The 26,791-nt window shown below is 41.1% G+C and overlaps 2 protein-coding genes across 4 annotated transcripts in view; both read right to left on the bottom strand.

Moving 5' to 3' along the window:
* itga7 (integrin, alpha 7) overlaps positions 1-19,296 on the bottom strand; it is a 33,794-nt gene extending 14,498 nt beyond the window's left edge. For all 3 annotated transcript variants that reach the window (XR_013771880.1, XR_013771881.1, XM_079265926.1), the window contains exons 1-5: positions 18,810-19,296; positions 4,008-4,135; positions 3,469-3,548; positions 2,947-3,202; positions 986-1,093 (exon numbers count right to left, since the gene is read on the bottom strand). Coding sequence is in view for 1 of the 3 variants with exons in the window: in XM_079265926.1 (XP_079122052.1) it covers positions 986-1,093; positions 2,947-3,202; positions 3,469-3,548; positions 4,008-4,135; positions 18,810-19,027 (790 nt within the window). In the remaining 2 variants the exon portion in view is untranslated. The remainder of the gene's footprint in view (positions 1-985; positions 1,094-2,946; positions 3,203-3,468; positions 3,549-4,007; positions 4,136-18,809) is intronic.
* A 4,268-nt stretch (positions 19,297-23,564) lies between these two features.
* LOC306775042 (uncharacterized protein) lies at positions 23,565-26,577 on the bottom strand. Its single transcript, XM_079265253.1, has 5 exons — positions 26,446-26,577; positions 26,034-26,181; positions 25,765-25,928; positions 25,107-25,265; positions 23,565-24,024 (listed from the first exon to the last, which is right to left on the bottom strand). The coding sequence occupies exons 1-5, from the start codon at positions 26,510-26,512 to the stop codon at positions 23,891-23,893; spliced, it is 672 nt and encodes a 223-aa protein (XP_079121379.1). The 5' UTR covers positions 26,513-26,577; the 3' UTR covers positions 23,565-23,890.
* Positions 26,578-26,791: the final 214 nt, after the last annotated feature.

The raw sequence follows: 26,791 nt of genomic DNA, 5'->3' as shown, positions 1-26,791 counted from the left end.
GGTTTTGAATAGAATGTGTCATCAACTGTCACATGGATTGCAATGCAATTTGAGACACACATTCATGATCCCCTCAGGATGAATTGTATCAACTTTAGTCATGCCTAAACTTTTCATCTAGCGCCAGCATGAGGTTGAGATGGTAACGTGTCCATTACTTTGGTGACCTAGCCTGCAAATGAATGGCATTCCTGCTTTCCTTTGTTTTTAGAGCGATCTAGCAAATGTTAGCAAGCTAATATACTAAACTAAGATGGTGAACATGGTAAACATTATACCTGCTAAACAGCAGCATGTTCGCATTGTAAGCATATTAGCATGCTGACGTTAGCATTTAGCTCAAAGCACCTCTGTGCCGAAGTACAGCCTGACAGAGCCGCTAGAAGGGATGTAGACTCGTTGTCTTCTTTGTTAATAAAACCTTTTTATCAATAACTCGATTTCGTAAAACTATGGCAACTGACGAGAAAACCACCACCACCTGGGAAGCTTTGTACCAACACACACACATGCAGACTGACTCAACACACTACAGGCGACAGAAATCTACAGACAGAACAGACAAACACCCCGCTGCTACTCAAAGAGACAACCATCTCCTCGCCATTATCGAATCAGCAGCTAGCCGAAGGTGACAAATAATCAGAAACCAAAAATAAAATAAAATAAAATAAAATGTAATTCAATTTAATTAAAATTAATTAAATTGAAGTAAATTTAATACAAATTAATACAATTTAATACAATTTAATGAAATGTAGTAAAATTCAATAAAATTCAATATAATTCAATAAAATAAAAATTTTGAATGGCTGTCTCTTTTTAACAGTGCAGGTGATACGGCCCCATTTAGTACATAGATTACACACTAAAGATCTATCCGGAATTAGCAGAAACGATTAAGACGAAGACAGAGGAGGAAGGTGGGACTACTTCCACTACAAGCCAAGTCCGGTCCAAACAAAAACACCTCACGCCTACAAACCTAAGTAGCTATTATGAGCTACATCCTCAAACGGTGTGGGCCGGCTGGAGGGCTCCAGAGTTTTGTACAGCAGTGCATCTTCAATGGGGCTAGCCATAAACAAGAGCCCTATGGCCCAAGACAGGAAAAGAGAAGAGAGAGAAAGAGAGACAGAGGTACGAGTGTAGGAGGGAAGTGATGGGGTGGTGAAATGGTGAGGGGAGGGGGAGAGTGAAAAGAGAGGGAGAGGGAGGTGCAGGTGAGACAGGCTGCGATTGATTGAGGTTTTGTCTTTGTGGTGCCACAGCGATCCAACAAAACCACTGGGTACCTGGTGGAGGGATGACGTTTCAGGCTCAGACTGCACGTTGACTGGTTGTACACCACCCTCTTTCAAGTGTTACCGTGTACTTTGTTTTAGGGAGAGGACGGTAAATGGAATGAGGATAACGTCATTGTTGTTGGGTTAATTTATTTTTGGTAAATATTTCCCTTGTTTGCTCAAGAAAGGGAGAAAGGGCAAACTTTAGCAAATGCTGGCATAAGAATTCGTGCCAGGCCACAGAAAGCTCTGGACATTTTTCACATGTCCACCCAGATTCACGTGGGAACGCGTTTAAAAAAAATGAGGTGGAGCAACATTCGAGGCTCTGTGAGTCACTCACAGATAGGCTCTTCCAGAAATAATCCACAGGGAATAAGCAGTTTGACGCATTTTGGCAGCTGCTACTGTTACTAGCTCCTGTGGTTTTGGCAGCCATGTTGGAGTCCAGCCTGAGCCCTGATGTCACCCTCCACCGGCCCTCTCTTTCTCTCCTGTGCACAGGCAGCAGTGAGCAGGGAGGGCGAATCCTACCCAGGTAACTGTTGTAGGGCACAGGGATGAGCTGGGCATTAAGTTGTTTCTGATCTGCCACCTCGTAGGGCCCGTCGTCATAAAAACCGAGGTCAAGCAGAGTCTGGTTTGAGAGCTGGACGCGCATCTCACCTGGAATGGAAACAGGTGAGGGCACAGCAAAGCAACAAGCACACACAGCTGTCATCAGAATACAAACACTCGTATTACCTGCTGCATACAATCACTACTACTTACTACTTCGATGTACTCTATGTACACTTGTCATCGTATACTGTTTGCAGAGTGGAAAGTCAACATACTTTACCATTTTATACCAACAGGAAATGATACAATGCACATGCAACGTTGGACGTCATAAAACAGAGACTTTGCAGGACAACTCCAAGTTAAACTTCAAAAATAGACAGCAAAGAGTTTTTTCTCAGATTTACTAGTTGTTTTCAATGATTTTTTATGGCGCGATTTTACCACCATTCCCAATTAATGTACTTTGTTATGAGCTATAAGCAGCTCCTCCATTTATTTTAGGTTTTGCATTACAAACGAGTAGTGTTCATTGACAGCACACTGAAAAAGATTATAAAAAATCTATATAAATATGGGGCACACACACATAATTTCACTTTTTTCCCTCTAAATTCATGTTTTGTGTGAGGGACCCAGTTCTTACGCATCTCGCAGAAAAAGAGTAACAGAGTAATATTGTAATGTTTTAGAATGTGAATTGTATAAGTTAAGACAAACATGAGCATTGATCTCATGTGGCAGACAAAATGAATCAATCCAGTAGCTCTGATAACTGTACCAGATAACTCTCAGTGCTTTCTGTGATTAAGTGCATGTCGCAGCTCTGCATAGTGTCCAATCACGAGATTGGTTTATCAATCAATTTGATTTTTTAAAATCCCAAACTGTATATCCTGTTAATTATACTGTTTTATTTAGTCAGCTTACATGGGTTGGCTCGCTTCTCTTGCTTACATTAGCTGCAACACTATAAAAGAAAACTGTACTTGTCTGCTTGTCTTGCTGTTGCTGCCACCTAGTGCCCCAAAAATAAAGCAGGAAGTAACATGTTTGCCTTTTCACAGCCTTGTTTCCGTCATCTAGCCCTCTACCGTACCTTTCCAGTTGTAAGTTCCCGGAGCCCCGAACAGTATGTAGTTGTTGTCTGGGCTGAAACTGACGGAGAGTCCCTGCTGACAGAAGCCAAACTGCTCGTGTCCCTGCGGCCGGCCCTCGCAGAACTTCCACTCCCCTCCGTCCAGGTCGTCTCGTTCTGTCAGATCATCACTCAGGACGTAGCAGCGTCCGATGGGGTCGCGAGTCTCTGACGGTTGGTTCATGCGTTGCCTGAGCTCATAGAGGTGAGCACAGGTCTGGTGAGGGACAGGAAATGGCATTAGAGAATTTATTATTGGGATTTACTGACCTGTTACTGCTGACTTTGCAGAAAATCTAGTATTCATCCTTATACATAAAGGTCTATATGTTAGTACAACTTAACACATGAACTAAACATGTAAATATCCATTCCATGTTCACAAACCACTGCGTGAGAAGCAGACCAACATTTTTGTTTTAAAACACCAGACGGAGCTTGCTTCCTGTGCTGATGCATTTACAGGATGTGATCTTCACTCACCACCACCTTTCCTCCAATCCCCTGACTCTTGACAGTGACTCCCAGCCACTGGTTGTCTTTGCTCTCCCTTTCCAGATTCACTGCAGGAAAACAAAGAAGGAAATGGCAACCATAGCTGTTATCAACGTTCAAATTATAGATGCTGTTGAATCACAAAACAAAATTCAAATTTAGAGTCACTACATTTTAATGGCAACATTCTTTAGAAGCTTTTGAATAAAACGGTACAATGGCATTCACAGTAAGTATGTGAATGAATCTAGAAAAGCTTATTCTGATATAACAAAATAGGATAATCTCTATAAAAATTCAAGAAAATAAAGTTCAAGGAGTCTAATTGACTAAAGAAACCTTTTTTTTCATTATCCATTAATCTGCCGATTATGTTCTGAATTAATTAATTAATTATTTAGGTGTCAAAAGGTCAGAAAATATTTCATAATACTTACAAGAAATCAAGAAAGCAAGCAAATATTCCCAATTGAGAAGCTGCCATGATAATTGTTGCTTACTTATTCTTTTAGCTCAACTTTACTCACCTTCTCCATCAATATCCACCCTCTCACAGTCGTACTCTTCCGGTGTGATTGGACACTTGAACAAGGCACCGGGCCGGATGCCCCTCAACAGGCCCTGCCCCGCTGCCTGCGGCGCCCCCACCAGGATCCTAAAGAGACATAACAATGAACATTTAATTGTAATACATTTGATATCTGAAAATACATATTGCTGATCTCACAGTAGTGTGTATCATAAAGTTCATCTCATGTGAGTCTCAGGGAACCCGTTTGGTTCCGTTAAAACAAACCCAGGTCCGTTTTCCCGGTTACTACGGTTTGTTTGGGCCGGTGTGAAAGCTGGGAATCGAACCCTGGTGCGTAACAAACAACCAAACCGAGACCGCTCCCAAGCGGATTCTGTTGCTTTTCATTTGTGGCGTGAAAGCAAATGAACCAACGAGATGGTTCTGGGATTTCAGCATGAATAAAGCACGAATAAATCAATCAGCTGATTGGGAAATCTGTTCAGGAAGCGATCCTATAACTGATCTGTATAAGGCCATCACTATAACCTATTTATGCAAATCAACATGAGCATTAACATTAATATATACAGTATGTATACATATATATATATATATATATATATATATATATATATATATATATATATATATATATATATATATATATATATATATATATATATATATATATATATATATATATACATATATGTATATATATACAGAAGTACTGCATAAACTTCTGTCAGTTAACGGAACTGGATTTCTCCACCGGTCCTGATGAACTGATGAGGCAGGAGGACAACCGCCAAAACTGTCCAATCAACGAGTTACCTGTCAGTCTGTATAACGGCTTGTTTGCTCCTCTGGTTCGTTTGTAAAAAAGGAACCAAAACCAAAGCTAAACTGCAACAAAGTGTCATTTATTTGGTGTGAAAGCCCCCTTAGTACGACTGCTTACAGGTTAGCAGTAGTTGCAGTGAGTAAAAGCTATTATTAACAGTATTACTTCACATGTTGCTGGGGGCACATTTCAGCCTCAGCTGACCTAAGCCTCCGTTACTGTAAAGTACAAACACCTGCAGCTCAAGCTATATGAATCCTGCTGAGACCACCGACAGTCAAACATGTTATCTTGACTTTAAGTTGATTCAAAGCAGCTCTGTGGCATCTGGATGTACTGCATATTGTTTGTACTAGCAGCTTATCACAGACCATCCTTCACTATCAAAGCAAGGAAAAGTTTTATTCGCAGTGAGGTGGGTGATGATATTTTGGGGCCAGTGTCACTGCCCTCTGCCTTATTAGGAGCGGCTGATTCAGGCCGGGATGCTATTTAAAAACTGAACGTTGAGCCACATTCCACCCAACACTGCCAGCCATGGCATATGCATGGAAGCGAGACCTGGGGGGGGGAAGCAGAGACAGAGGAGAGAGATCGGAGAATAAAGAGCAGATTGTAAGGCGGAGAAAAAAACGTGAGAGGGATATACCTTAAACTGGGTGCCACAACAACAGCTGCTTACATATACAGCAATTATAACAATGGCGTGGGAGTAACAACTAGCAGTAATGCCTGTTTGAAAGGATCCCATCCCCAGCCCCCCTCATATCTACCTTGTTATGTACACACTTAAATTAGAGTTATCTCTGAGGCTGGGAAGCATTTGGACTATAAATACAGTGAAGCAAGTTGAAAGCGCTGCATGAGAAGCAAGAGAAGTAGACACTCATCAACAGGCCATAACAGCAGCAACACATCATACTTATTTTCGACAACAATTGAGATTGTTTCTCGATACAGTTTATATAGTTTGGCACGTCCCAACGGCATGACAATAGCAATCGCCCTGACTCAACAGCTCGTCTTCTTCCAGTGTAAGAAAAAGCCTTTGTCCTCACTTTCATCATGGGTTTCATGACACACTGACACTCCAACTACCAACTCATACCACCCAGACTGCCAGACAGCTGTACTTTCTATTTTCTTCTCTTCTCTGACAAGAGCTTCTGTTGCGGTGCAGCCGTGCGTTGCCTCAGGGATGATTCCCCTCACCTTAATGAATGAAAAGCCCCCAACAGCCACCCAAAAGCCAAGACGAATGTGAAATAACGCCTGCTACACACCACTGGTGGCCCACATGTGAAACCCTGACCAAACGGTGTTAACGCAAACATATGCTAAACAAAAGGAGATTCAAGAGGAAGGAACATATCACAGAGAGAAAAAACTAAAAACCCTGATAAGATCTGATCCCTCTTATAGCTCGACATTCCTGGGGAGCTCTGGTTTATGTTGAGGAGTTGAGGTGATACCCATCATCCCCCCCCCCCATACATGTGCAGACACACTGGCAGGTGTCAGGGTGTAAGGTGGGAGGTCTGTGAAGCTGTTATACCGCCAAGAGAGAGTTGGACGGCTCCAACCTGCCCATGTGCCTCAACATTATATTCAGCCAACTTAGACTGATTCAAAGTATTCTTCAGGGAGAAAACACCTCACAAGACAAAAAGTAGATGCAGCGATGAAACAAAACGATCAAGGGCCCCCGGCCATATTTTACCAAGAAGTCTCTTACTACTAACCAGTCACACCATACACACAACTTTGAAATGTGGCTGAGAGTCAGAAACATCTGTTTATCTAACTTCAGTCGATGCATGTTGCGACTATCTCATTGTCATATAAGATCATATTTCCCGTTTGATGTTCGATTTCGTTAATTGTAACAATTGCCAGCTCCAGCTTCTCATTATAAGGATGTGCTGCTTTTCTTTCTCTCATGCAATAAAAAACGGGATTGTTAATTGAATATCTTTTGAGTCGGACTATTGGTTGGACAAAACAAAACATGTGTCACCTCCGGCTTATGGAAAATGTGGGAGAAATGTTTCCCTATTTTCTAACATTTAAGGTCAAACAATTAACATTTGGAAAATAATCATGAGTTGCGGCCGTTTTTATTTGTGTAATTATTCATTTCCTTCATCTTTCCCTAAAATGAAAAGCATCTTTGTTTGAAAAATGTAATCTATCATTTAAAAATAGTTAACAAGAAACAAGAAAATAAGGACATGTTGTCTGGGTGTCTTCAACAAATCGGCACAGCCCTGAACATTTTTAAGTGTGAATCTGTTTGTAGGAAGTTCAGTGATTCATCCATAGTCAGAGCTGAATAATCCCCAGCATACAGACAGGCACACATGTCCCAAATTTGACACGGATAAAATGTCATGACAGAGTAATGCTGTCATTTGTTTGCCCTGTACCCGCAGGGTGCTGAGCTCACTTCATTGTTCAGGATTGAGTCAGGCGGTGAGTGTGTGTGTGTGTGTGTGTGTGTGTGTGTGTGTGTGTGTGTGTGTGTGTGTGTGTGTGTGTGTGTGTGTGTGTGATTGATTGTGTTATTTATATTGCCAGGTTGTACTGTATGCACAGATTAGATCAAGCACCTGGTCGCCGCCTGCATCAGCACCCACCCTGACAGACAGATTAAAACAAGGCTATCAGTGCTTGGTTTATGCTTCACATAGTGATACCTGGCTTTGTGTCGAGCACGAAGGCTCCATAAATTGTCGCAGCGCTCGGTCGTGCGCCTCTGAATTTTTAACTCAGCGTGGGGTTGGGGTTTATCAGACATGATTGTCATAAAAAATGTACTAATAAAAGCCCTAACAACATGTGTGAAGATTTCACAAAGAAGGACAATTTGTTTTTAAATGGTTATGAAATTGGACACCTTAAAAATCTACATTGAGTAAATGTTTTGACACCCAAATCAATCTGTTTGCAGGATATTCTACCTTTGTTTCATTAGAATACTTGACTTTGTCATTACAGGACTTGTATAAAGGCGATAGAGTATTACCAGGAGAGATAGGAGTTTACAGTGAATTACAATTCCTCCTCGGCATTGAGGAGGTTGGTTTATGCCCTAACACTTGTTTCCTTCTTGCTTCTTGCCTGTAATCATTTCGGAGCATACTGCAACAACCAGCGCGTTGAGCATAAGCACCTTTGTGCATCTGTGAAAATGCCTGTGCCACGTTGCCTCACGCGAGTTTAAAAAACAACCATGATATGGCTCCATGAGGCTGCATGTCTACACAGCGGTGCTTTGAGCTAAATGCTAACATCTTCATGCAAATATGCTCGCAATGATACCGCTAAGATGCTGATGTTAAATTGGTATCATTTTGACCATGTACACAGTCTTAGTTTAGCGTGCGTGGATGCTAACATTTGCTAATTGGCACTGAGGCTGATGACATTAGTGTCCACAGAGCCACGGCACAATTAGCAAACAATAACATTGTCAGAACTGGAAAAATAGTGATTTATAACCCCCATTCTCCACTGTCAAAGAAACCATACTGTTTTTCCCAGCTAATCATCACAGACACAAGACAGTCACAGCCAGGACCCTCATTACACTACACTTGGACCCATGTGTTCATTGAGGGGAGCATGTGCAGTGACCCCGACACTCTCCACGATCCTGTCCCTCCCCCATCTAAACCGCATCCATACACACAAACAATCCCATCCTCCTTTACTCCTCCCCCTCTCTCAGGAGTCACATCCCTGCGTTCAGCCTCCCATACAGGCAGATTGAGAGTGAGAGACAGACTGGACAACAATACATCACACATGGAACCAATATTGAGAAGAGCATCCTGTCTCTAAATATCAAGAAAGAAACAGTGCCAAAAGACAAACAGCTATGCCCAAGAATGTCGATCCATCTCTTTTTAATAAATTACCTTGAAACATGATTAAGTCCAGCAATGTTCAGCCTTCACTCATGCCCTTGCAGTTGCAGCTTGTAAAATCCCGTGTTGTCAATTTGCATGTGTGTTATTGCAGGATGCATGCTCCTTGACGGGTTCCCAAATTCCCCAACTCTTGTGCCTTTTCAAAATCTATTTTTATACTCCAAAGTCCTCTGACGTTAAGCTGAAAATAAGGCTGCCTTTTCTTTGTTACTGAAGACACCCAGCAAAAGCAGCATGTAAACACACCAATACGCAGTCAAACAAGACACATGTGCCGAAAGGTCATTAGTTATCCAAATAGAATTCCTGAAATCCTGTTTTATATGGTCATGAAAAGAGAGGACTTTCACTAAAAAAGGAGAGATGTGTGCGAGAGATACAAGACTGGGAAGCAGATCAGACATTAATGTGGTGACCACACAAGCTCAATTTGTAAAAGGCCTCAATGTGACGGCACTTCATTCAAACAATGTGCTTAAGGGGCAGAAGCTTTTTCACACTTAAATTTAAGAAGCAACTGAAACATTTAACAATGGATACAAACTTTTTTTAAACCCAACCCTTCCCTGGAATTGTCCAGGCGTGGGCCCTTGAAGGCTAATAAGGTTTGAAAAATGTTTAATCAAATACACCCTAAACATTTATAATATTTAGGTTCAGGACATTTCAGTTGATCCCGCCGAATCTGCCTGCTCACACACTTTGAAATCTGTCCGTCGGAGAGCAGCGAGAGGCTGTTGCTGTATAGACAGTGGCTCTACGGGATCAGCATGGGGGCCAGGGGCTCTTTAGGCCTTCTGTTACCCTCAGGCAAGACTGTGACCTCTGACCTGGACACACAAACACACATGCTATATACATGCAAAGGAAAACATGTGCAAGCATGCAGACTTTAATCAAGGCATGAGTGTACAAACGGACCTAAATATTGTGTGCGGATACACACCAGAAAACAGAAGGCTGTGCAACAACTGTGTAAACTATGGATCAGCACACTGACTGCAGCCTGTCCATAAAACAAAGCTGTTTCAGAAAAAGCCCGCTTTCACACCTGACTGTTGCTGATGGGAAAATGACAGCTGAGAATGAGGTGACCGAGCTGTGAATCATCACGTTTTCTAACATCTCAACTCTCTCCCACTCAGGGCAGGGGAGGAAAAGGGGTTTGGTAATGCACAATAAAGGACAAAAAGAGAGACAGAAACAGCTGCCAGGCCATGTCACAAACCCCTTTGGGATATTCTGGTTCACTGCCCACGGACGTGACTCAACTTCCTGCTCGAACGATTTGTTCAAGGACAATCGCAAGGGCAGTTTATCGCAGTTTAAAACTGAACTTCTATCCACTGAAAGTATATTTCAGGAAGGAGAATGGTACAATCACCATGCCTTCAGAGGACAATGGTAACCTCATCCTCAATCCACATGCATCTTTGACAACCCCTAAGCTTACCAGCTGCTCCACTACTGATCAATAAGGGAACATTTCCAGGCGTAATGATTGGCCCTTAGGTCCAAAGTGTAAAGAGAACATAACCCTGACACCATCCCTCCTCTGTTCCTTTTTAACTCCTCCTTTTCTTCTCGTCCCCTAATCCACTCGTCCATCTATTGATCTGTCTATCCAGATCTGGTTCTAATTCTTTGACTCTATTTTAATTGCTCTTTATTTCCTTTACTGTCCATCCATCTTATTGGATGGGACAAGCAGCATGCAAAGGGTGAAAAGTCGAGACACACCCTGGACAGGACTATCACACAAACACCTGAGATCAGTTTACAGTTTCCACGTCACAGCTGACCTGTATGTCTTGTCCTGGAGGAAACTATTCATGATCACAATGAGTGTGATCGTGTAATAATGCAAGACTCAGATGCAGAGAGAGAAAAAGACAGATAGATGTAAAATAGAGTTAAGAAAAGGAAACAAGCAACAACTAATTTAACCAATGGTGTAATTTAATGTGACCAGAATTTAGCATTTAATCGTATCATCTTACTGTATTATAATTTGAGGTTTATTGTTTTATTTTTGTGAAATGTAATATGAAATCCTCTCAGTTTGCAATATTGTTAAACATAATTTTGTCAGATCATATTTCAAATGAGCTTTTATACTCACTTTAGCAAGCTCACGTTTTGTCAGTTCAGTTAAAGTTCGCCGTGCAACAGTTACATCTGGCGGTTACAGCGTGTTCATTTTCCATAAAAACGAATCTATACTGAAGAACTAGTTTGTGTGGTGCGACTTGTTTTAATTTAGTGGTGTGTAAATCTCCACACACATAAGTGGGTTAAGTCTGAATTTACAAAGATCTTGTGCATCTTAAACAAAGTCCACAGATTCCCAAATTCACTTGAACCCAATATACAAGATACCAACAATGACAACACATGCTAACATTAGCAGAGCGCATTAAGCCATAAATGTTTGAGGAAATTAGAAAAGATAAGCAGGCGACTGTGATAACGCAAAGGCCATCTATATAAAGACTTTCAACGTTAAAGTAATTAGACTGTTTGGCACCCAAATACTTTTCTGTGTGATGAATCAGCAAATCCCTTTTAATAAATTCAAACAAAAAGCCACATCTTTATCAATTTCCTCTTCCTGTCTGCTTTTCACGGCTTCTATCAGATCACATCTCAGTATCAGTTCCCAGAGCCGCCATCAGCTGATTGATTCAACTGCGTCTTTACCAGAGTCAACCTGAACGGAAATACACACATAAGCGTGGACACACGCGTACACACACACATATTTAATCAAAAGGAAGGTCTTCCTTGATTTATTCATCCCTGCAGTTCCCGTCCCCATCAGACCCTCAGCCCCTCCCCCACATACAGACCATATTCATAGCCAACTCAGCCAATGCTTTAACAACTGAGTTTAAAAAAAAGAAATCTAAATAAATTGGAAATCAAACCTAACAGCAAAGTCAAACTGAGTAATCAACACCAAAGAGGATAATAATAATGTTTACTATAATGCAACAAAATACCAGAAACCTTCTTTGGACTTTATCTGCCAACTATCTCTGAAGTTCAAATGCTTCTGTTCCCAATACACTGCCAACATTTTATGTGCACCTCCATCTGATCTAAGTTGCATGTTTCCTTCCTGACTCTGCAGATTGTCGCTCTGCTTCCAGTGAGCACGTGGGCCGCAGAGTAATATTCCTGAAAGCTCTCGGCCAGGCAGCGCTGCTTCCCACCGAGCTTTTGTCCAGGCAGCCCAGCGTGGAGGAATGGGAGAATGTTAAATGGACAGAGAGTAAGTGAGAGCTAGTTAAGAGCATTAATCGTATGTGTGTGTGTGTGTGTGTGTGCGTGCGTGCGTGCGTGCGTGTGTGTGTGTGTGTGCGTGCGTGCGTGCGTGTGTGTGTGTGCATGCTCGACTGCAAAGCCCGTCTTATATACCCTTTGCTTCTTCTGATCTCTCAAATGAATAAGCACCGCAACAGCGCGGGTTCCTACATTTACGAGGCTTTCACATGAATGGCCTCTAGAAGATTTAGCAACAAGGGAGCAAGAGAAAATCATGAATTGAATTAAGGAGGGAAAAGGGGGTGCATTCTCAACTCTTAAGCTGAGGCTAAAAAAGCAGCTTTTATTTGGCTATTTTAATGCAAATTAGCCCCCAGAAATGCTTTATTGTGTTATGAATGTGTGAGGCAGTTATGCTGTGCCCCATTTACACACATTTATACGTGGGCGAAACAAAATAAATGGTACTGGAAGGTACAGAGGGCATTGTGCTCATGGAGGCAAAAGCCAAATGCAATTCAACAGAAAAATAAAAGTAAGCAACCATTAAAAATACTTAAAGTTGAGCTTTTTGCCTTGCTGAGAGTCGGATCGAGCGTGGTATCGATTATCTCATCTAACACTCCACAAAAAAAACAAATGTGTGCTTTTTCCGAAATGTCAAACCATCCCTTTAATACAAATAAACGTTGCCTTCGACTGACTTAAACCTGGACAGTGCTGAGTTTCTTATCTTTTGCAGCCTAACTGACTCTTATAATCTCGCCAACCTTTTGAAGGTCATCCAAAAATCACTTCCACACTCCACTCCACTGTTTTTTTAAGCTGTGCTAATCAAGCCTCCAGTTCAATAAGAGGATTTGTTCAACTTCAGAAAGCTCTGTCTTAGATTCTTACTCAGCCAGAGAAACAAAACTGCAGACTATATGTCTGGGATTATATCGGCTACGTGAGGCCCCGCTGGCCCTGAGACTCTCCTCAGAAAGGCTGCAAAGCAGCTCCATGGTAAACATGAACCTCGCTGCAACCTGAGACTTTCTCCTTTCCTTCTGACGGCAATGCAACACAGTCAACCCTACGTCTACTGACGTCAACAAACCTGACAGTCGGATCAATCCCACTCTAACAATGTTGTCGATGTGTGGCTATGCTGCACCCGAAAACAAAATGAAAATACATTGTTAATTAGTTTGCCAATGAAGTCCAGGAAGAGGAAATTACTGCTTCAATTAAAAACATAACACAAAAGGAAGGCTAACAACTGGGTCAGACTGAACACAATAGATTCATGTCAAGGCCAGATAGAGATCCATCACATATGATTTGTGACCGACATCAGAACTGCCTTCCCCCATCTTTGTCAAAGCCCTCTCAAAGAAAGGGAAAAACCCTTACACTAAATCAAGAGGCAGAGATCAATGTGAGGAAATGACAAGAAACGGTCTCGATGCTTTCCAGCATACATGTTGGGAACAGTATGATTTACAAGTCAGTGAGCTAAGCATTTATATATTCAGAACGCTATGAGCTATATCATGTTGTCATGGGGTTGTTATAAGTAGATTAACGTGTGTGACATTAAAAGCTTGCATTTAGAATCAGCTGACCCTGAATATAGACGATCAGCAGTGCGGCATTGTGTTTTTATTAGCCATGCGTGGCTCTAGGAATGGCAATGAGGGACAGTATGTTGGTCCACCACATTGGTGCCGACTGATCTGTGTCAGAGGAAGAGTCTTAAGGACTTTGGTGATCCTTTGACTTTCAATCTAGCGCCACCTGGAAGATGACATTTTGTGATTTTGAGTGACGTGTGTCAGCAACTATTGGAAGGATTTCCATGAACTTTGGTACACATATGCATGTTCCCCTCAGGATGAATCGTAATAACCAGTGATCCCTTGACCTTTCATCAAGTGCCATCATCAAAATACATGCAAAACCACTGACATTACCGTCAGCCCCACCTGTACTTTGTTTTTAGTGCCAATTATAGCTTGCTCATGCGCTAACATTTGACCTGCTAGACGTGAGGGTGCTAACTGCTGTTTAGCCTTTACAACCTATTCTTTTAAATATTCTTAAAATGTATGTTTGCGTACGACATAATAGACTTGGAAGTATTTTATTTTATATTCTGTTTGGCAGAATTACTATGAAAACATACAGTACCTGATTTCAGAGAGATTAACAGTGGTGGGATAAAGCTCAGGGGGCTTCTTGTCTTCACCAGGCAGTGAACTATTAGCGGAAGCGCATCTCATTGCCGTATAAATAGCAGACGCACACATAACTCAGACTGAAATACCCACCCATCTCATCCTCTGTCTGGCATCAGCAGCGGGAGAAGAAGCCCCATTAACTCAGATTGAGGCCTTCGGGACAACAACAACAATCAGTATAGATGATATAGATAGTTCAGAGGAGGCTCTTATGGCACACTTCAATTTCCTTCCATGTACACGTCCCTGAACAGGATCTCACTACAGCACATTGGTCAATATGAGATCATTGTGTCACATGGGGGTGACCTTTGCTGCCATACTGAATAGGAGCTGAGGGATTTTGGGACACTGAAAAGAAACTGTAAAACTGAACAAAAAGACATTCATTCCATAAACCTTCCAGCTGCATGTGAAGCTGAATGGCTGTGCCCCGACATTGTATGATCTGGCCTTCGAAGAAATACAAAAAACTCCTCTGATGCTACAAACTCCAAAAATCTGTGCGACTCTGAAACCAGAGAGGGTGAAACTCTAAAAGTGTGACAGTATGACTAAGCTGATTTCTATTTAGCACTTTAACATTTCAGGTTGTGTGATACAGCCATGAGTAAGCACCAAACAGAGCATCGAATCAGTAATATCATTTTCACCATTGAATCCAGCAGCACAACACACAATGAGGACGACACAGTGTGGCCGCAGGGGACAGTAACCCAAATCTTCATGATATCAAGAGAAAATGAGTCAATGGCATCTAATTACAGTAAGTTGGAGGCAAATTGTTTTAAAACAGAATATCAGAAGAGCAGAGACGATGGGAGCACCTTGGAAACTGAACTCTCTGCAATAACACAGAGAGGGCACTATTATGAAGCTAATGTACTATTCAGACAGGAAAGCAAATTGCTCTGTTGCTTTCTGAATAATACATTTATCTAACTGAGGGTGCAATAACATCAAGTCAGAGTGTTTTGAACTTGTACAGTCCCAACGTGCTGTGAAATCATCAAGTCATCAGGGATGTACCAGTGAGGACTCAAGTACATGATTACTAAATCTTTTCTGGGAATTTGCAGGTTTGACGAGCCAGCAAAATGACACTTCACATTGATGGATATCAGATTCTTTTTTACACTCATATTTAATTTTTGTGTCTTTTTTGCCAAAAGCGATAGATACATACTGGACACTAGTCGTGCAGATAAAAACTAAAAGTAGTTATAAAATATCTTTATAATAACAGGGTATCGAATGACAAAGTCAAAACGATGTGACAAGAAAGAGGTTGCTTGTATTGATGAACCTACAGTACAGATACTTTGAATCTTCCTTCGACTTCATGGAGGTTTTACAGCAAGTTTCAGCTCATTGTTTAGCTAGCTTCGCTGTTTTGGTTCATTCTCACCGTCACCGCACAGCAGACAGACAGAAACAAGTAGCTAGCTAGCTAGCTGGAGAACACAATGGAGCATTTAGCAGCTAAAGGGCCTGATGTTTAAACAGAGCTAAAGGAGGGTGAATGTTGGACTTGGTGGACGTAAACACGACTCCAAATGAATGGCTAATGTTGCTCCTTAACTTTTTTAAGTGCATACAACCCTAAAAATTCGAATGCAGGTTTAACCGCTTAAAAACCCGACATATTGTCTTCTTCCAGAAGCTACAGGTTAAAGTACGAGTTTGTCGGTAAGAAGGCTAAATCACTCTCCAAAGAAAAAACTAGCGTGGCCATACTCACAGGGGTCCCTTGACCTCTCACCTCAAGATATGTGAATGAAAATTGTTTTTATGGATACCCACAAGTCTCACTTTATGATAATGGCATTTCATTTGTGGCCAAACACAAGCATACAGTCTAAATATGTTGTTTTTCAGCGATAGGTTTATTTGAATATTTCTGCATACAACAGTCTTGGAATTGCATAAATCGGGTATGACTGGAAAACAGAGATCCAATGAGCCCAATGAATTGCATTCATGTGTGATGTTAGTCTCCAAAGTAGCCATCTCATTGTAGTGAGACAAGTTTCTTAAAACGTAACATTAAATGACCTGTGGTGACCTCTAGGATAATCACAGCCTCATGAAACTTTGCAACCACAAACTAGACGAGACGTATGGCATTCAGAGGATGTATGGCTTTCCTATGTTTATGGACAATAAGGGGGTATCCGAGCCGTTTCCAGAACAAAAGCACTGAAATCACTGAAATCACTGAAAAAAAATGTATCGATTTATGAGACATAGTAGAGCATGAGAATGGCATACTTATATCATAATGTTCTTTGCCCTTTGACACTTTTAGAATTTATTTTAAATTCATTCATTCAATAATATTGATACATTTTTAGTTCTGATGTATTGCTATATCAACTTAACACATTGTGCTGAGCTGCATCTCAAATGAATCTTCAGGTTCCTAGTTTTCTGATGATGTTCACCGCTTCTATGTGGCACACACTGTTGACTTCTATTCCTCTTACTCTAAACCACGTAAAAGGACGTCAAATTATCTGAAAAAAATGCATGTCACAAAGCTGAGAACATAACTCCTTTTATTAGCTCATGAAAAGCTGACGTCTTTGGAGGTTTTGTGGTTTTCACACGACAAAAACTTTCATTTTGGGAAAACTTTTTATATGACCTCAGAATTTCTGAAATGATGACTACAGCCCTGCAAGTCATAAAGACACAGTAGATGCAATCATTATAAAGTAATCTATGCAGACAGTAGATGTGATGTCACGGCATACTGGCAACAGCGTTATTCATCCCACTCTAGGTGCATCACATCAGCACATCAGGTTAGTTTACTGACCGTCCCCTCCTCCCCTCAGGAGCCCGGCCTCTGTTACAGTTTGACACGGGCCACAGTAGTAAGCGATACAATACTTTAGGCTCATGGTCAGTTTTTAAAATAAGTTCCAGGAATGCTGCTGGACAGTGAGCAGGTTTCATAGGGGTGATACGACTCTCGCTCTGACGGTCTGTGTGTCTGCATGAATGCTTTGGTCTTACCAGGCGACAGGGTGACTCCAGCACGAGTAAACTGAGGAGCCAACGGTGAAATATATATAGAGCTCCAAAACAGGGACCTGGTATATGATTAAGTGTAGTATTCGGTTTGTGCTACCTGTTCTTTACTCATGTATATCCATTTTATACAACTTTTTTCTTTCACTCTACATTTCAGAGGGGAACATTGTACTTTTACACCACTATATTTATTTACTTTGCATAAAGATAACGCCGGCTATTGCATGATGATTTTATAAAATATGATGCGCCATCGATTCAATTAACCAAAAGTGAATTGACATGAAAAGTAGTTCTACCACAACCAAATGCATTATCTCTCTAATACTATAATAGTAAATATTGTACAGTATAGCACACACAGGGGCCATTTATCTGCACAACATAATAGTTTCACTTTCATTCATACTGTCTCTTTACTTTTACTTTCTAAGTAGGATTTTAATTAACTTGTAATTGAGTATTATTACACTGTAGTACTACTACATTTACTTTACTTTTACTTTCTTTACTTGAGTACAGGATCTGAACTCTGCTCCTACCACTATATTCATGCATCACATTTCTGTACATTGTGTTCAAGTCTCACTCCTGTTGCACTTAAGCTGCAGCATTGAAAGTAAATGTGTTACAAAAGCCTTTGAAGTTGTAACATTTAAAGGAAAGTTTAGGATGGATATAACTGTGCCAACTGGATTTGTAGTGGAAAATACAGTACAGACCTCTCTCAGACCTATGTCCTATAGATATGTTACAACACTGTTCACCCAAACACCTCATCAGATGAAATAATAAACACTCTCACTCAAGGAGAGGTAAATTAAGGCCATCTGTTGTTAACTGTGCAGTAAACATTCATAAAGATTTACAAGCAGCAATGCTGATATCATTTATTCATGATTACTGGAATAGGACTTATGAGTGTTCCAGTCACACTGAAAGACACTACAAAACAGCTGTTGGCAAACAGCAGATCATCTTAGTTAACAAACATCTCATCCATGAACACATATACACACACACACCCTATACATAGGACAAGTCAGTGTCTCATCCCCCCTTGAGTGAAGTCAGCATCAGACCTGAAGTGCTCTGGAAGAAATCACTTCAAAAACCTTTTTTCCTCCGGAATCACTGCCTGCCAGCTGATTCAGCAAAAACCTCCTCTCATCCACTCTCGCCTTACTGTAAATCATCGTCTACTTACTCAGAGCTCAGGCTGCTCTTGCTGCACATGCCGCACATTCACATGCTAAAACTCCTGCACCCAGTTCAGAGTTATGAGTGCAACAATGATTTAGCAAATCACGGCATTGGTGCAGCATAGAAGTGATGACTGCAGCAGCCACACAACCTTAAATGTCACCTTTTTAAAAAATCCATGGTATGGTGAACATGTAGCACAAGGAACAGGTGCAGGTATATGAGATAACGCACATTTAAACTGATTATGTGAGGTGCAAGAAAAAGTAAAAAGGGCGCAAAGCTCAGTGCTGCGTTCACCCACTCACCAGCTCTGAGGCTCGGGGGTAAGCTGCTGGTGAAGTGCTAGAGAGAAACCAAAAAAGGTGCCATGGTCTCCCAACTTATGCAGTGTGTGAGTAGTATCCACATTAAAGCCCCACACTTGGCTTGAAAGGGTCAACAGAGTCCAGAGGAGGGAAGTCCAATGATGAGAGGAGCAAGATGAGAGGGAGACGGTGTTCCCATGACCCACAGGGGCTGCCATTGCAGGGTGCAGGGTCCTTGAAGCAGCAGAGCAAGTTCAGTTCAAGAGGAGTACAGGGGAGAATCCTTTTATGGCTCCCAGAGAGATAAAAGAGGGAAAAAAGGGGGCAAATCCTGTGTAGTCTCCTCTCCTCTGTGGATGCCTCACTTGTTTCCAATCCTCTTTCTCTTCCTCCCTCGCTCTATCGTGCTGCCTCTCAACTCCGTTTGCTGCTGTCAGTCTGAAGAGCAGGCTGTGAAAATGTGGCTGCCACTATGTGTGTGTGTGTGTGTTTCTCTCAATGCATGTGCGCCTCCCCCTCCTCTATGCTCAGAGGGAGACAGAGGACAAGTGCCTTGAATAGCCCGCTCACTCCTCCCCCTCCCCTCTCTCCTTCTCCCTCTCTCCTTCTCCCTCTCTCCTTCTCCCTCTCTCTCTCTCTGTCCCTCCCTCCCCTCCCTCAGCTGACATCAACACTCAAGGGACTGCTGCCAAAATACCAGGCAAGGTTGTCAAGATACTTGGAGGCTATTGAATAGAGAGCGAGAGAGAGAGAGAGAGAGAGAGAGAGGGTGAAAAGACAGTAGCCTAGATTATCAGTTCAAGTTCACGCGGTCCAAGGCGTCTCTTTCTGTGGTCCCTCGTTGCTGCAGGTGCTTGTAGATCTGAGGAGCATAAAAAGGGGAAAACTTGAGGTACAGTCTTGAAAGTTAAAATCCAAGCCAAAATCGTACCTTTTTTTTTTACTCTGAGCTTGAAAGCCCTGGCGTCTGACTCAATCTGCAATCAATGGGGCGGAAAAGTGGCCCGAAATGTGTACAGTGACCCACGAAACTTTATTACAGACCTTTAGCTCCTCTGGAAAAGGGAGAGTGGTGCTGTGACAGAGCAATGAGACATAATCAGGAAAATTGCAGGACTCCAGCAAAGCACGTTGTGTGATTTCATTCATTCACTGATATGAATTATAAGTGTTTTAACCTCCAATGACTTTCCATACAAGTAGCTCAAACACTCAACATAAGGCCAGCCTACTTCAGTCATGTCCTCTTACCCACAGCTGCTGATTAAACCAGCTGATTTCTGTTTGTCTCAAGTCAACCAGTGGGCAGCTGTCAGTGCGTCACCTCAACTGTTCCACACAATAAACCTCACACACACTCCAATGACGTCCAGTTAGGATGGGATGACTTGATTTTGGAGTAGACATCATTTTTTAAGAGGGAGGTGACTTAAAATGGAATTCAGCCAGTGAGGTTTTAAAGGTATTGATATTTCCAATCAAATGTTAAACATTTTAAGTTTTATATTTATTTTTTGAACTCATCCCACCAATCTGACTTATAGCAGGTGATATCGACATGTCAAATTGTGGACACAAAGAATGTATATTGATTACAGGAGCACGTGCAAATGCACTTTTACTTTTTTCCGAGAGTTCAAGTGGAGCTTTTAGACTGTGTACCACTTTACAATCTAATGCAGTCCAACATCCCTGCCGTGTTATTGTAATTATTAAGAATATTCTCAATTCTAAATGTTTTGTTTTCTTGCAGAGTCTCCAGTGACTAAAACATGTGATGGACTTGGTTGGTGTGGTTTTACTGGCTGGAGATTCAGCTGAGAAATTAGCTTTGAGCATTGCCAAAGAGGCAACAAAGCTTCTTAACAAAACTTGCACATTGAGGAGGATTAAAACTGACCAAGATTCGTGTCTCATGGCACTAGCATCAATGTCAACAACACACCAGGTTACTGGAAGGAAGAGGTTGCGTTCCTCTCATCCGTTTGGCAACATGAACCAGCTGCTGGTGTCAAACACTCTGCCTCCTGCTGCCCCTATGTGGTATTGGGGAAAAAAGAGCTGATGAGCTGTGACTACACACTGCTACCTCTTAGATACACCAAGGTAAAACGAATGCAGTCGAATGCAACAGTCCTGCAGTAAGTGGTTCACCTCTTTGGTTATTTTGGAGGCTGCAGTTTGTGGTGCTGCTGAATTGTATTGTGTTTTTCTGTGTTTTAATATTTTGTTCATCCTATTTACATCAATGAGAACAGGCTGAATCTCTCTGCACAGTGAAATACAGTTCAACAGCACCACAAGCTCCATCCACAGTGCAGGACAGTTGTATTTGACTTCAGCTAATGCACTTTTTATTATATGCTACCTATTTGTTGGCTCCAATCTCCTGTGTACTTCTAACAACACAGGATATATTCTGATAACAAGACTATAATGCCTACAGCTATGCTAGCAACTCTGAGAGCCTGTACTTCGAGCTAATGTCTGCATGCTAACATGCACACAATGACAATGCTTGAATTTAGCTGGTATCAAGTTTACCATCTTAGTTTTGCGTGTTAACATCTTATATTTGCTAATTAGCACTAAACACAAAGCACATCTAAGACTGATGGGAATACATAATTGGTCTTAAAGTTTTTGGAAACATTTGAAGTTTGACTTCCTGGTGGTGTTAAATGACAAGACAGGGGGATCTGTTAACACTTATCTGTAGTGATGAAAAGATGGAAAAATATCAAAATATGAATGATGTTGGAAACTTGTTATCACTTATAATAATAAGTGGTAATGGGACGTGAGTAAAAATAGATCATTTGAACATAAATAATGATGTCAGGTCTGTTTGTGTTTCCAAGCATGTGGGAAAGTTCATGTATCTCTTTGGAGCATCTTGGCCTGAGCGAGCACGCAATGAGGAGTTTGTCAGTAATTGCTCCCACACAGATGACTGATTCAGTTTCCTGAATAAATATCTAAAACCTGATCAGCAGGTTGATTTCTGATATCCAATAACATAGTGTGTCCCCCTGTCTGCTCTCCATGTGCCGGGGCAGCTTCGACTCGAGATATAAATACCAGAGGGATTCTGCAGAGGAAGAGGAGACAAAAGAAAGGAATGGTGTGGGATGTCGAGAAAATTATGAAAACATCTTAATAGCAGCTCGGGCAGGAGGCCAGACAAGAATGTCTTCAGACAGAACAAAGGACAGAAGAAAGGGAAGGAGAGGAGGAGGAGAAGAAGAAGAAGAAGAAGAAGAAGAAGAAGAAGAAGAAGAAGAAGAAGAAGAAGAAGAAGAAGAAGAAGAAGAAGAAGAAGAAGAAGAAGAAGAAGAAGAAGAAATGGATGGAGAGGAGAAGGAGAACATTAGTGCTGGCTCTAAAGATTATCTGCCACATCGTCCATGACACTGGCATCCCTACACGAGTGCTCATTAGCAGTCTGAGCCACACTTCAAGGAGAGATCTTATTTTAGACAGCAAGCAGGGAGCAGCACATATAGGGAGGGTCATTTTTCCTGTTATAGCCCTCGTTACTGAGACAGTCAGCACTATTACTGTATTGATTAATGGATGGTGTGGGAAACGATAAGAGGGAGCGGTGCTGGTTATTATGGGATTAAATGCAAGCACGCCCACTCTGGTTATTTAACGGCACATGATCCCAACGGAAGAGGCTGAACTGAACCCAGTGGTTTTGTCAGACTGAAGGGAATAACAGAAGCTACAACATTATGGATTTTTCCAACAAACTCTGATTTCATTGTAAGAGGGTTTAAGTAGCAAGCTGCAGCAGTACATCTCTCCATTGTTTTGATGCATTACTGCAAAGCTCCAAAAGATGTTGTGTTCTGAAAACTCCTCTTACAACCGTCATCATCACACACGCACACACGACTGCAACAGACACCTCCTCCCTCTTTTCAACGCAGTGCATCAAACCATCAGTTCTAGATGGTTGAAGAAAAGACAGTTGAAGAAAATCATCATATAACTGTGAATTGAACTCGAATTGAACTGAACGCATCTGGACTCACACGTAAACAGTTACATAACGTGTTATTCTGGTTCTCAGCATCGTTTTTGGGAAATGATTCTCAGGGTCTGTGTTTTATATTATAGTGAGTATTATTATTTGATATATATATTATTATATTATACAGAATATTATTATATGATATATATATTGTTATATTATACTGAATTGCTTGTGAGGGGGACAAAAATATGTGTTAAGTGTTATTTACTGCTTTCTTTCATGTTGGAATAAATGTTAAATATTTAACTGCAAAGTAGTAATGCGTGTTTGATACCTTCATTTGCTTTTGCATTAAATCATTCTGGGATGTTTGCTGAAATTGATTGGATGTGGCACAGCCCTACCTAGAACATTTTCCACCAGCCGCCACTGTCTCTGAAAGAAGTATGCTTGCTCATAATGGGACAAAAGAGATTCGTGGGTTTATTGTTGTGTATTTAAAACGATATGTTTGACGACAAGACCATGCAGCGTGAAGCATCCCACTGTTTCCCCTTTTCTATACTAATTAAAAGCGAGGCAGTAGCGACCCCTAGAGGCAGTTGAAGTTTATTTTAAAAAAGAAGCATTTTCATCATGATTTCAACTGTTCTAATGGCACCACAGTTTAAAGTGCCTCTTACATAAGAAAATCCCACTAAACAAAGACTGATTTTTTTGTCATATAATTGTTTTTATTTCTTTTTTTCTCTCATGACTTGAAATGTGTGTTTTGGTACTTGCATTTCCCTTCTGAAATGCATCATTATTCAACATTCAACTCTTCCATTTAAAAGTGGCCATATTTTAAAATGTAATGTTGCTAAATAAACGTCCATTCCTGAAGCTTTTATTCATAAAGGTTTACCCATAGAAAGCAGCAGCAAGATATAGCAATGCGATTTAGGAGAAAATTGTAGTTTTCCCAAGATATATTTGAATTTGACATCCTGCAAAGTATGTATTCTATTGTAACAACACAATGGTATCCACACATTTCTTATTCCCATGAGAATGGTGTTGCTAACAGGCAGCACTTTGGTCTAGTTAGCTATCTGGTTTAAAGGTTTGGCACATAAGCAGGGTTGTAGGCCATCGGTGCACCTGAATGTGGTGGCGGTGCATAAGGCTGACCGGGGAAGGGAACCATCGGCAGCCCGGCAGGGAATGCACCTGGAAAGTGAGCTGGATCGTCTAAAAAGACAAAAAAACACACATATTTGGTTTCTTGCTTCTAAAAAAGGTGTTGTTTTCCCAATTATTCTTTATTTAAATACGATGTTATCCTGTGACAATCATGAAAGGATAATGCTGGAGTTGTTCTTTATTTTAATTGTATTGTCAACATATCCAATGACAACACTTCCCTATCCTGTCTGTTGCTCTCAGCTTATCTTCCCACTAGAGTCGTGATTCATAAACACATCAAAAATATATAATATCTCTCTTTTTTTCAAGTCAAAATAATTTCTTATTAATTCCTTAATACCTCGGCACTGTACTTTTAGCAAACATTACTCCATCAGGACTTAAAAGGACTGCGTTGGCAGCTGTTTTTAGATGCAGATTAATACACATTTGAAGCTTTTGTAAGAGTTTTTACAGCAGCAGAACTGTATATGTGGGATTGACTCAAATGTTCATGGTAGGAACATGTCACCAATATGTTGCTCCTTGATTGTTTTTAAGTGGGATGGACTGATAGTTCCAAAAGTGTTTTTTATATAAATTCCACAGGTAAGTGGAAAAATATGTATTTTTGATTTTGGGGTAAAATGTCCCTTTAATTTGAGTTTCATGCCGAGCCAAGCTGTATACGTAAGTGCTCAAACTGTGAGTCATGTAATATTTTCTATGGGTAAAATGATGTGACTTTTACCTCTGTAACAACGGGCGCCTGAAATAACTCCTGCTTTGCAACTCTGCTGGTTTTGGACAACAATGGAGCTCCATAGCACAGAGGAATAACACATATAGGGCTTTACATAATACTTGTTATCAAGATCAATTCATTGTTGGTTTGGGTTTTCATCTGACTTGTTGACAATAAAGGAATAATGAAGAATATCAATAGGCTTATTGTTGAAAACATCTTATTGCTGTCAGTAAAACTATAAGAAGCAACACTGATTTGTTAATAAGAACCAGATGACAGCCCTTTAGACAGTAAATCACAGAACAATCTGATACATAAATCCAGGTGGATTAGCTTGGTCAATGGGTGACATCAACCAACCTGCTACTCTTTAGTTTATAAATGTGATGAAATAACTCACTAGTTTCCATGTATGGTGGTGGTGCTGTAGGGATGGGCAAGCTTCCATATTCAGGCAGGGCAGGTACGGGCTGGTAGCCGGGGTAGGTCGGCTGATATCCGGCGGGGGGAGAGAGTGGCTGCTGGGGCAAGTTGACTACGACAGCGGTGTTTGTCCCAACTAGAGGAAAAGTCATAGACTGAGTTTGGTTTGAAAATAAGGTCGGACGCACCAATACTGTGACCTGAAGAAATTGTGACACTATTGTGAAGCAAGATCAGGTTTTTGATAGAAGGAAAGGTTCGACAATGGGAAATTCTCTATTTGCCTTCTTACTGAGAGTTGGTTGGCTCCTCTAAGGCTCACTGATTAAACACATTGCATTTGTTTGTTTTTAATCCAACGTGTTAATTAGTGAGCTTTAGACGATCTGGTTGGCTGTTTCCACCTGTATCCAGTCTTTGTGCTAAGCTAAGTTAGCCGGCTGCTGGCGGTAACTTAATATTTAGCTTAGCATGCAAAAAAAAGAGTGCATGCAAATCAATCGTCTCATCTAACTCTCTGCAAGAAATTGAATAAGCGTATTTCCCAAAACGTCAAACTTTTCTGTAATTGCTTATACATACAATACAAAGTTTTATACTTGGTTGCCTGAACTGAAACTACAAATGTGTCGTACTTCGGGGACTTCGGTTGCGTCCTTTTCGACACATCTTGAAGCACAAACAGCACGGAGCCACACAGCAGATGATGAGACACACACAGAACGTAACTGGAATAATAGTCCCTAAAATGCTTCCCACAAGCACAGCAATGCGGCTTGTTTTCCCATAGTCAGAAGAACTGTGGAAGAGACAGAGAAGAGATATTTTCATTTCTTAAAATGCTGATATTGTTTCTTATGCTTTTCTTTTCATTTTTAAACACAGGTTTAAATCAGGAGCACACCTTCCATCACAGTCTTTTTGTCTTTCTCGGTATATTTTGCTACTGCAGCAATATTTTCTCTCGCAGTTTCCACAGCAGTACTGAGAGCCACATTGCTGAGCCTGGTGTTGGTAACCATTTGTGTCCACGTAGCTGCTACAGTAATCAGCTGTAACATATAAAACACGGAGTCATGGTGAAGAGCAGTGAGTGCGAGAGATTAACAGCTAAACTATTTAAACAGACACGTGCATACAAGCTCGAAACACAAGTCACTGCCACGAAGAGGTCAAATCAAAGTTGTAGTCATGAAACTGTGGTTTCTACCTGATTTGACTTGATTGACTCATACTGTTTTCATTTTGTGACTGTCTGCATATGACTGAGATATCCTAATTACTTGTGGGAAAAAAAACACCAAAGTAAAACTCACCCCATACAGCTGGGAACAGGATCAAACACAGAACACACACAAGACTGGACAAGACACCTGGAGCCATAACTGCAGTGATTTAGTAAAATAAGGAAATGACTCTGACTCCTCAGTGGACTGTTTCAACCTGTCTGTCTGTCTGTCTGTCCCACCCAGTAGCAAGTAGCCCGACAGCATTCCTCACATCACGAGAGAGAGTTGCCACTGGGTTTAACTCTCATTCATTTTTCAACAAGTTGTTTGCTGCTACATTTGTTTGTTATGTGAGATGGCCAAGACGGCAGTATAAAGACAAATAAGCCAAGAAAACGTTTTTGATTCTGTTTTTGCACACTGGCTATACTTC

The sequence above is a fragment of the Melanostigma gelatinosum genome (assembly GCF_949748355.1).
Source record: "Melanostigma gelatinosum genome assembly, chromosome: 3".
In the NCBI taxonomy this organism is placed as follows: Eukaryota; Metazoa; Chordata; class Actinopteri; order Perciformes; family Zoarcidae; genus Melanostigma; species Melanostigma gelatinosum.
The sequence above is the reverse complement of the archived record's forward strand: the minus strand, read 5'-3'. Positions and strand labels throughout refer to the sequence as shown.

Excerpts from the sequence above, each read along its gene's own strand:
- LOC306775042 (XM_079265253.1), bottom strand. The coding sequence starts at position 26,512 with ATGGCTCCAGGTGTCTTGTCCAGTCTTGTGTGTGTTCTGTGTTTGATC. Across the intron at positions 26,182-26,445 it reads CCTGTTCCCAGCTGTATGGG|CTGATTACTGTAGCAGCTAC; the intron begins GTGAGTTTTACT and ends TATATGTTACAG. Across the intron at positions 25,929-26,033 it reads CAAAAAGACTGTGATGGAAG|TTCTTCTGACTATGGGAAAA; the intron begins GTGTGCTCCTGA and ends TCTCTTCCACAG.